At 40.4% G+C, this 10,462-nt stretch overlaps 2 protein-coding genes across 2 annotated transcripts in view; one reads left to right on the top strand and one right to left on the bottom strand.

Annotated features, from left to right (window-relative positions):
* Positions 1-371: 371 nt before the first annotated feature.
* On the bottom strand, positions 372-9,430 carry LOC101847308 (integrator complex subunit 7; the record flags this gene model as incomplete). Its single annotated transcript, XM_005112849.3, is given in 7 exon segments — positions 372-486; positions 1,814-2,053; positions 2,879-3,008; positions 3,516-3,653; positions 4,181-4,327; positions 4,881-5,010; positions 9,295-9,430. Coding segments are annotated over 7 exon segments (991 nt in total), but the record flags the coding sequence as incomplete, so codon positions are not given.
* A 218-nt stretch (positions 9,431-9,648) lies between these two features.
* LOC101846479 (COMM domain-containing protein 1) overlaps positions 9,649-10,462 on the top strand; it is a 7,557-nt gene continuing 6,743 nt past the window's right edge. The window contains exon 1 of the mRNA XM_005112846.3: positions 9,649-9,843. Within this exon, the coding sequence (XP_005112903.2) occupies positions 9,664-9,843 (180 nt within the window). The 5' untranslated portion in view covers positions 9,649-9,663. The remainder of the gene's footprint in view (positions 9,844-10,462) is intronic.

Genomic DNA, 10,462 nt, shown 5'->3' with positions numbered 1-10,462 from the left:
GGCGCAGGTAAATGACCCCGTGACCTGGGGAAGCGCCGGCTTGCTTGCCTCGCGCCAGCCGAAACTAAATGGGCGCTCTATAACCGCTGTGACTATGCAGGCGTTTCAGGCACCACTAGTTACTTCTCTTTCTACATTACTTGCTCAGCGCCTGTAACTGTAACAATTATCTACACAAAACCTCGTGTTTGCTATAACGAACACTCGGGTTCAACGAGATTTTAGGTCAGGCCCGGCGACCTCGTTGAATACGAGTTCCAGGGTACCAGCCATGACACAGTCAGACTCAAACATTGACAGTGTGTAGAATTAGTCCATGAGAACATTGACAGACAGAAGAGGACGGAGTTGGCGACGGAGAGTGGACCTACCGGTCGACAGAGGCAGCAAGGTCATGGCCACGTTCCCACACACGGCGTTCAGCACACGGACGGCCTTCACCTTCAGAGCGATGGAGGAGGAGGACAGGGCAAACTTGGCCACATCCTGTGAGAGAAAGGAAGACTCATCACAAACATCTCCACTACATATCTCATGTCACGCCAAGAAACAGACGGCGCCACACGTCGCACAGAGCGTTGTGGACAGCCGGGCAACTATCATAGCAGCTGTCACCGTAACTGTCACTGTAACTATCACCGTAACTGTCACTGGAGTACAAGGTAACTGTCACTGTCACCGTAACTGTCACCGTAACTGTCATTGTCACTGTCACTGTAATGTCTGTGTGCTCCTGTCTCTCCACGGCTGTCTGTGTGCTCCTGTCTTTCCACGGCTGTCTGTGTGTTCCTGTCTCTCCACGGCTGTCTGTATGTTCCTGTCTCTCCACGGCTGTCTGTGTGTTCCTGTCTCTCCACGGCTGTCTGTGTGTTCCTGTCTCTCCACGGCTGTCTGTGTGTTCCTGTCTTTCCACGGCTGTCTGTCTGACACAGACTGGAATCCTGTACTGCATGGTCCTTTGTCCCACAATATGTATAATAAATGGTCCTTTGTCCCACAATGTGTATAATAAATGGTCCTATGTCCCACAATATGTATAATAAATGGTCCTATGTCCCACAACGTGTATAATAAATGGCCCTTTGTCCCACAATATGTATAATAAATGGTCCTATGTCCCACAATATGTATAATAAATGGTCCTTTGTCCCACAATATGTATAATAAATGGTCCTATGTCCCATAATATGTATAATAAATGGTCCTTTGTCTCACAATATGTATAATAAATGGTCCTTTGTCCCACAATATGTATAATAAATGGTCCTATGTTCCACAATATGTATAATAAATGGTCCTTTGTCCCACAATGTATATAATAAATGGTCCTATGTCCCACAATGTGTATAATAAATGGTCCTATGTCCCACAATGTGTATAATAAATGGTCCTTTGTCCCACACACACAATATGTATAATAAATGGTCCTATGTCCCACAATATGTATAATAAATGGTCCTATGTCCCACAATGTGTATAATAAATGGTCCTCTGTCTCACAATATGTATAATAAATGGTCCTATCTCCCACAATATGTATAATAAATGATCCTTTGTCCCACAATGTGTATAATAAATGGTCCTATCTCCCACAATATGTATAATAAATGGTCCTATCTCCCACAATATGTATAATAAATGGTCCTATCTCCCACAATATGTATAATAAATGGTCCTATCTCCCACAATATGTATAATAAATGATCCTTTGTCCCACAATGTGTCTAATAAATGACAATTCAGTACAGCAATACGGACAAGCTCACAGCTCGCAGCTCTCTCGTACAATCAAAATTTGACACTAAGACGTTACCTCCAGATTTTGCACGTTCCACAAATATGCTGCTCGAAGAGCAAGCATCCTCAGGTCGTCCAGACAGACGGCCTTGACCCTGCTGCGTGGGTCGGAGGTGAGGTAGGTCAAGAGTCGCGCCACGTGGTCCTGTAGACTGAGCAGCGAGTGAGTTGTGAGGCGTGTCATCGTGTGCAGGGTGAGTACCACAAACTGCTGGGCCGGGTAGTTGGACAACACGCGCTCACACAGTTCCATGACCTGAAACATGTCAATAGTTAGTTAGACAACACGCGCTCACACAGTTCCATGACCTGAAACATGTCAATAGTTAGTTAGACAACACGCGCTCACACAGTTCCATGGGGAGGGGGGGGGAGACACATGAAACTCACAAGCTCAAACAATGCCATGCTTAAATCTGTGCCAATATGATGTGTCAGTGTGTGTGTGTGTCCGTGTGTCTCTGTGTCTGTGTGTCTCGGTGTCAGTGTGTCCGTGTGTCTCGGTGTCAGTGTGTCTCTGTGTCAGTGTGTCCGAGTGTCAGTGTGTCTCTGTGTCCGAGGGTCCGTGTGTCTCGGTGTCAGTGTGTCCATGAGTCAACATGGCAGTAAATGTTACACTTCAAGAAAAAACCAAACAAGAAAAAGGAAAACTGTTGACATTTGATGACGTGAAGGACCATTTTTTAAAAAGTTCCTGACGAAGCCCGTAGCGGGAGAAATATTGAACGTATTATAAAATATTTAGGAAATCCAACCACAAGTCTCAACCTTTTTTATTCTCTGTACACAATGAAGATGATGTTGATAATGGTGATGATGATGATGATAGTGATGATGATGGTGATGGTGGTGATGATGATGATGGTGGTGATGGTGGTGATGATGATGATGATGGCGATGGTGGTGGTGATGATGATGATGGCGATGGTGGTGGTGATGATGATGATGGCGATGGTGGTGATGATGATGATGATGGTGATGGTGATGATGATGGTGGTGATGATGATGATGGCGATGGTGACAATAACGATGATGATGTTGATGCTGTCAACAATGATGCTGCAGGCGCCGAGTGACCTACTTTGTTGGCGGTGTCGGTGTCGTGGTGCATGTGCTGTAGGATGGGAATCAACTTGACCTTCCTCTCTGTCGGGGTGGCCAGGCCGGCAATCATGGCTCCGATCTTACTGCACACGCTGGCTGCAAACATCCTGCAACACGACGCAACATGACGCAACGAGACACAACGTGATGCAACGTGACGCAACACGACACAACATGACACAACATGACGCAACGTGACACAACGTGACGCAACGAGACACAACATGACGCAATGAGACACAACATGACACAACGAGACGCAACGTGACGCAACACGACACAACATGACACACAGGATGTTTTCAGGAACAGAAAATGAGAACATGAAATCTCCCACAAGACTCAACAAATCGGATAAGAAAAGAAGTACTTTCATTTCCCCCCAAACTTTGTGGAAACTAATCAGAGATGTGGGCCGTGGGAAATACATGCCAGTAGACACACACAGTCCACCCTATCTGTGTTGATGGATTCATGTTGGTTTGTCAGTGTACCCCACATCTCCCCACTGCCATCAACAAAGAGTATTTCTTCATTTGTTTATTTCTTTCTTTCTTCATTTATTCCTCCATCATGATTTCTCCACCCAAAGCACAACAGACACACAATCTTACTTGGATTTCTCGGAAAATTTTTCTGCAGCAAAAATGGCCGCCTCAACTTCGACAGCGTTGTGAGAGTCGAGGCAGAGAATGATGCTGTGATGGACACTCTTCTTCTCCGCGATGATGCTCGCAACCGTGCCCAGGGTCCTGGCCATGACAAACAACGTCACAGACATGCCAGATAGGACAGTCATCCATTGTTCAGGGGGAAAATGGACGTTTGAGACAGGTGGACGTTTGAGACAGGTGGAGGTTTGAGACAGGTGGAGGTTTGAAACAGGTGGAGGTTTGAAACAGGTGGACATATGAGACAGGTGGAGGTTTGAGACAGGTGGACATTTGAGACAGGTGGACATTTGAGACAGGTGAACATTTGAGGATTGAGACAGGTGGACATTTGAGTGTTTAACCTTCACACAGTATATTGTAAGTTATTCATCTTTAACCTTCACACAGTATATTCTAACAGTTATTCATCTTCAACCATACAGTATATTCTCAGTTATTCATCTTCAACCATACAGTATATTCTAACAGTTATTCATCTTCAACCATACAGTATATTCTCAGTTATTCATCTTCAACCATACAGTATATTCTCAGTTACAGCAAACATATGACAAAAGTTGCGCGTCAAACATTGATAAAAGGAAACAAGAAATCCGTTGTCCTACCTCAACGTAATGGCACGGGCTACAGGATCGTTACTGTGAATCACACCAAAGATTCTCCTGGTGAACTGTTCCACCGTGAAGATTTTGTCCAAATGCTTTTCACTTTGTTGAGCTACACGCAGAATGCATTGTCGGATGAAGTTGTTCCTGGCAGAGAAAGAGAAAGAGGTCAACAAGTCCAGTGCTCACAAGTCAACGGCTGGGTGCATCACTCCAACAAATGCTAACTTGCAAACTGGCATGTGTCATAATCTTGAATCCAGTCATAGAAATATCATGGAATGTTACAGAAATCAATAATATTTCCCATCATAATAATATAATAATAAATAGAGGAAGAACCGTTGTCTACCAAAGACATTGTTGTCTAATTTTTAAAAATTAAGAATTTCTTGAATGAAATTTGATCACATGATACTTTTGTTTGCTGGACATAAGGTAAGTAATAAATTTACCTTTTCTATTCAATAGAAAGTGGGCGTATGCACAGTCTGTAGCAAAGGAAAAATGTTGTGGTGATGGTCATAAAATACACAATTCCCATATGTTGATGAAGACAAAGCAAACAGGTCACTGAGGTCACAGTGTTGATGAAGACAAAGTAAACAGGTCACTGAGGTCACAGTGTTGATGAAGACAAAGTAAACAGGTCACTGAGGTCACAGTGTTCAGTGATGAAGACAAAGATTGATCAACGTACCCTCCTCTGAAGACATCAGCAATCTTCAACATTGCCGAATTGATGAGAATTGGGAAGGGATATTTCTCAAACAATCTGGGAAACTTCACAACGGCTTCACACTGAATCCCAATCTGGCCGGAGCGTAGAGCTGCAGAGTAATAAGTAAAAGAATTCTGATGAAAAAAAATACTTGTAGCAGATGAGTTCCAAAAGAACAAGTACAAGTAGATCTATCACACAGCAAATCCAGGACAGTTATCTCTCAAAACTGTACAGAATTCTCATTCACAACATTGTGTGTTATCCAAAGAGACAAACTTACAGTGGAAATTGTCTATGACAGCCACCCCTTGTAGAGGAAAATGTGGTTGTCTTAGATAGGTGGACTTCTTTCCCTGTGTCAAATCATTATAATTATATATATATTGAAAAACGCGAGGGGAGCGGGGGGGCGTTGGCACAGGTCATCATCTTCTACACGTGACCGTCAGAGCAGATTCGGCTATTTCAGAGAGATTCAAAAAATGACTTCCATGTACACAGTACAGAATATATTTATTTAATTTCAATCATCTTGGATATAAATAGTGTCATATGGAATTTCTTCCAAGAAAAAGAAACACGTTCCTTGGTAATGAGTAACCACCAATTTCACTTGAAATTGAGTCTTGAAATGGAAAAACCTATAGATGAATACAGGGAAGAAATGGGTGGCATTTCAACCAAAACAAGTCAATGAAATGAAAATTTATGATTTAGTTTGTTCTTGTCACTAGAAAAGGCAGTTCAGTAGAAGAGAGTTACACTTGACCTTTTGACCTCATCCAAGAGGCACAAATTTTGTTGAGCCCAGATAATAGGTAAGAAGGGTTTAGGTTTAAAGCCTTCATGCCTAGGGTCTGGATAAGGTTATGATTGTAATCTTAACCCTGGAAGGAGTTCTGCAGAGGGCCGGCCGACCAACAACACACAAACGAGTGGATATTTTGAGTGGGGTATACCCTAACCCTAACTCTTGTAGGCCTATAGTTCGCTAAGTAGACCTTGTCATGGTAAGTGCCAGCCGTCTGCGGAACTCCTCCCCTAACCCTTACAACTCTTATTATGTCTTATAATTTAAATGTCTAAGGCCTACAGTAAATGTACAACGTTCATAAGAAGGACTTCTGTAACGAGCGACCACGGACCACACCAACAAATACAATCATGGGTGAAAGTGACAAGAGACGGTTTAGCCAGAAAATTTTGTTGTTACAGAACGAAGAGCCTGAAAAGTTCATGGTAAATTCACGCGGCCTGAAGGATGGGGTACGCTTCTCAATTTTCCAGGGGCATGTTACATAACAGTGACAGCACCTGCTCTATTTAAATATATATATACACGCACACACAAACAAGTACGTAGCCAACATTATATAAGAATGTATCCAGTCAAAAAAATGGAGTCTTGTGTGACTTACGTATTTCAGTCTGTTCTTACTTGTTAGATATTTTCTAAGTCTTATTTATATTTTCCCCTCATTATTTTATAATATAAACTATATTATAAATGAATCCTGCTTTGAGCCTGTGAAAGGGCCTAGAACCAGAAAATCGACTGTCAAGAACCAATCTTGGTATCATGATTCATATTTTAAACGTGAAAGACAAAAATTATTGCTCAAAATCAAAGTAGAGTAAAAACTTGAATGGCTCAAGTAGACCTATTCAGTGCGATAGTTGTAAGAACTGAGAGAGGTCAAGATGCAGTGATACTGAAAATCTGCCAGTCTTGAACAGAAAGCTAAAAAAAATATAGTTACTTTATAATTTACTATCACCGATCCAATGAAACGCAAACACTTAAGTTCATCAATAACAAGGCAAACAAGATATGATACGGACCCTGATTCCACACAAAGCGCGCTTTGTAGAGAGCTCAAATAAAATGTTTTAATAAAATGTGCTTCCAAGTCTGTTGTCCTCTGGTGTCGCCTTCCGCACCCTCCCCTCCCCAGGGTTGGTGATTTTTTTGATTTTTTAAATAAAAATTTAAAAAGAATAGATTTTTAAAATTTAAATCAGATTTTTTAAAATTTAAATCGGATTTTTTGGATTTTTTGATTTAAAAAAAAAATGTCGACACAGTTTGGGATTTTTGGTGGCTAAAAGTATGTTCTTTTAGTGCAGAATGCATTGTCTTTATTTTAACTAATGATTAATTTAAGCAACTGCGAAAGAAACCCTTAATCTGCTATATCAGTGAATTATGGCTACAGACAAAAAATGAAGAAAATGTCAGTCTAAAAGGAAAGGGGGGGAGGGAGTAATTATGCATAGATAAACTTGTATTTTATTACAGTGTGTGTGTGTGCACGCGCTTGTGTTTGTCAAAAAAGAAAAAGAAAATGCTAATTTCAATCATGAAAAAAAAAGTAAATTGAATACTGTATTAATTTACTACTTACAGTGACAGGGGGGAAAGCAGACTTGTAAGCATTAATATATTAGTCTACTAAACCTTATATCTGTTTTATAAAACCAAGGAAAGGAATTCTGAATGTTTAAAGACGTAAAAACAATACATTTTTTTAAAGTGATTTAAATCACTGAGTTTTATTTTTAAAATCAAGTTGATATAAATTAAAAAAATCAACTGATTTAAATCGACCTGATTTAAATCAACCCAACTCTGGTTTTCAATTATGAAAAGAAAGAAAATTGAATACTGTATTATTTTACAGTGACAGGGGGGAAAGCAAACTTTTAAGCATGATTATATTAGTCTACTAAACCTATATCTGTTAAATAAAACCAAGGAAATGAATTCTGAATGTTTAAATATGTAAAAACAGAATACATTTAAAAAAAAGTGATTTAAATCACAAAATCAAGTTAATTAAAATAAAAAAAATCAACTGATTTAAATCAACCAAGCTCTGATTTCAATTATGGGGAAAAAAAGAAAATTGAATATACTGTATTATTTTACAGTGAAAGGGGGGGGAAGCAGACTTTTAAGCATGATTATATTAGTGTACTAAACCTTATATCTGTTTTATGAAACCTAGGAAAGGAATTCTGAATGTTGAAATATTTAAAAACTGAATAAAAATAAATTTAAAAAAAAGTGATTTAAATCACTGATTTTTATTTTAAAAATCAAGTTGATTTAAATTTAAAAAATCAACTGATTTAAATCAACCTGATTTAAATCAACCCAACCCTGCCCCTCCCAGAGTATATTTAAAAAAAAAATCAATATAATTCTCCCCCCCCCCCCTTCCGAGTCCTATGCTTCCAAACGCTAGACTTTGAATGAACTTTGGCGACCCTAACTACCGTCGGTGCTCACAGTCACAGGATTCCCTATGATGCGACGAGAACGCACGCAGGTTCAATGACCGGTCACCATGAGGAGCCCAACAAGCTGACAATCGGACGATGCTTTTCATTCTTGTTTCACAAGTGACAGCTCAGATAAAAAATTTGACTTATTTCCATGACGACACAGCGTTTATAGCGGACGACCTGCATGTCACAAATGTTGTGTTACCAGTCTATCACTGGCCAAGTTCTGGGTGGTAACGAAAGCGAAAGTAATCTTGATATTCTCGACCGAGCCACAGTGTCACACGCTTCCGCATGCCGCCATAGCCGCCTGTTCGCGTAACACGTACTATCGGACCGGGAAAAGCAGAACGAATATATATCACAATCGCGACCAGCAAAACTGAACTTGCTGATCATATCGGAATTTGTTTTCAAATACATGTATTCCAGAACTTTTTATATTTTCCCGAGTCTTCCCGACTTTTTCGCGGGGTAATTAACAGATTTCCTCAAATTCCCGGGTCTCGGCGATTTTCTATTTTATCAAATTCCTGTCACATCGCTGGCTATGGACGACTTGCACGGCCGGTGTAGCCAGAGGGTGGCCTACGGATGAGTTCAAGTAGCCGGAAATTCCGGCAGGAGCCGGAAAACTTTCACCCCTGAATACAATAAAGAATAAAGAAAGGACCTAGAACTAGGCTAACCCTTCTCCTACCCCTAGCCTTTAACCTTCTTTTTATTTCATAGTGGTAGCTCATTACGGAATCCCTCCCCGTGCAGATTCCGAAATGGAAACAGTCAGATTGCCACGCCCAACCATTCAATGATGTGCTTGCCGCTTGCAGTTGCGCATCCTCAGTCCCAGCCAGTAATTCAGTAAGTTTTACGGCATTGGCAATTCAAATAATGATGACAGTGATATCTAGATGTTGGAATAGGTCGACCGAAGGAAAGGAGGAGCAAACGACACCAGCGTCAAGTCAGATTGAGATTCAGTCTGAGAAGGCATCCATCCGCCAACCACCTAAAAAACGGCTTTCGGAAGTATGAGAAGTATACTGAAACGGATGAATTAGATTCTACATGGAAATTCTCCCAAGATTGCAATGGTAAAAACCTTTGTCTAATTCCGTTAGGGCCGAATTAGCATCTTGCTCTTGCTCAAAGGACAGGCTAGTTAGCGGTTTTCCGCTCATGGGGGCCGCCATCTTTGAGGTTGATTGTTGATGGTGCGAGCGTTATAAAAACTAGGACTAGCCGCTTGCCTATTCCTATCACCTAATATTTGTTTCGATAACTTTTTATGTGTGGTGGATAATATCAGTTCTATTTCTACAGTTGCGTTCAAAATTCTATCTTCTTTATCTTGTAATTTATATTGTATTTTTGACTGTTAAAAACAGTTAATCATATAGAATCTACATTTTACCTTAAAATTGAATAAACTTTGAAAAAGGAACGAGCTTATTAAAAAGTTTGCAATCACATGATCATCAAAATGGCAGATGATGCGAAATGCTTTCAGGCCCTCTTGAATGGATTAGCTAAAAGAAATTATTACGGGGTTAAGGAACTTACAGATGATGTGCTGAAGGAAGAGATTTATCCTGAACTTGGTCAAGAAGAATTCAATCGCTTGAATTCAAAATGCACAGGTTTACTCAAGGTGGATCTACTTGTCTCTTAGAAAATCAGATTGAGTGATGATCGTGTTTGTTGTCAAAAGTGGGTGTGACAGACCGATTGCACTGCACTGTCAGTTAAAGGAGTGAGGCTACTGGAACTGTATTCTTGTTGTTAGTCCATTGTCTAATTTTGACGAGGCTTTAAGTCTGATAGAGATCAGATTGAACATTTCGAAAAAGGATTAATTGACTCCCAGCCAGGCACTGTATTTAGTAAAGTGTCTATGGCCGCAGTCTATGGCATGGCATACTTTCTCTAGAAGATCTATGATTCAATGTCAAAAGAATGCCGGGTGATTTGATCCTACTTCAAAAAATTCTGGTGACATTGTTATTCACCACTCAGCAATAAAGCAGCTTGCTGCTGAAGGCAATAAAACAACATACAATGCAAAAGAAAATTTAATCTTGAATGGTATTTTTAAAAAGGGCGGCTTTATTTCTCCCAACGTTTGGGAAAATAAACTTGAACTCTATTTCTCCGAGCGGAACACTCTCGAGATTTGTTGTTTTTTTGCGAATATAGTGGCACATGCGTGCGTGTGTGTTTATGCGTGAGTGTTTATGCGTGAGTGTGTGTGTGTGTAAGGTGTGAACGGG

The sequence above is a fragment of the Aplysia californica genome, unplaced genomic scaffold (assembly GCF_000002075.1).
Source record: "Aplysia californica isolate F4 #8 unplaced genomic scaffold, AplCal3.0 scaffold01442, whole genome shotgun sequence".
NCBI lineage: Eukaryota > Metazoa > Mollusca > Gastropoda > Aplysiida > Aplysiidae > Aplysia > Aplysia californica.
Note: the sequence above shows the minus strand (reverse complement) of the source record. Positions and strands in the feature narration are given on the sequence as shown.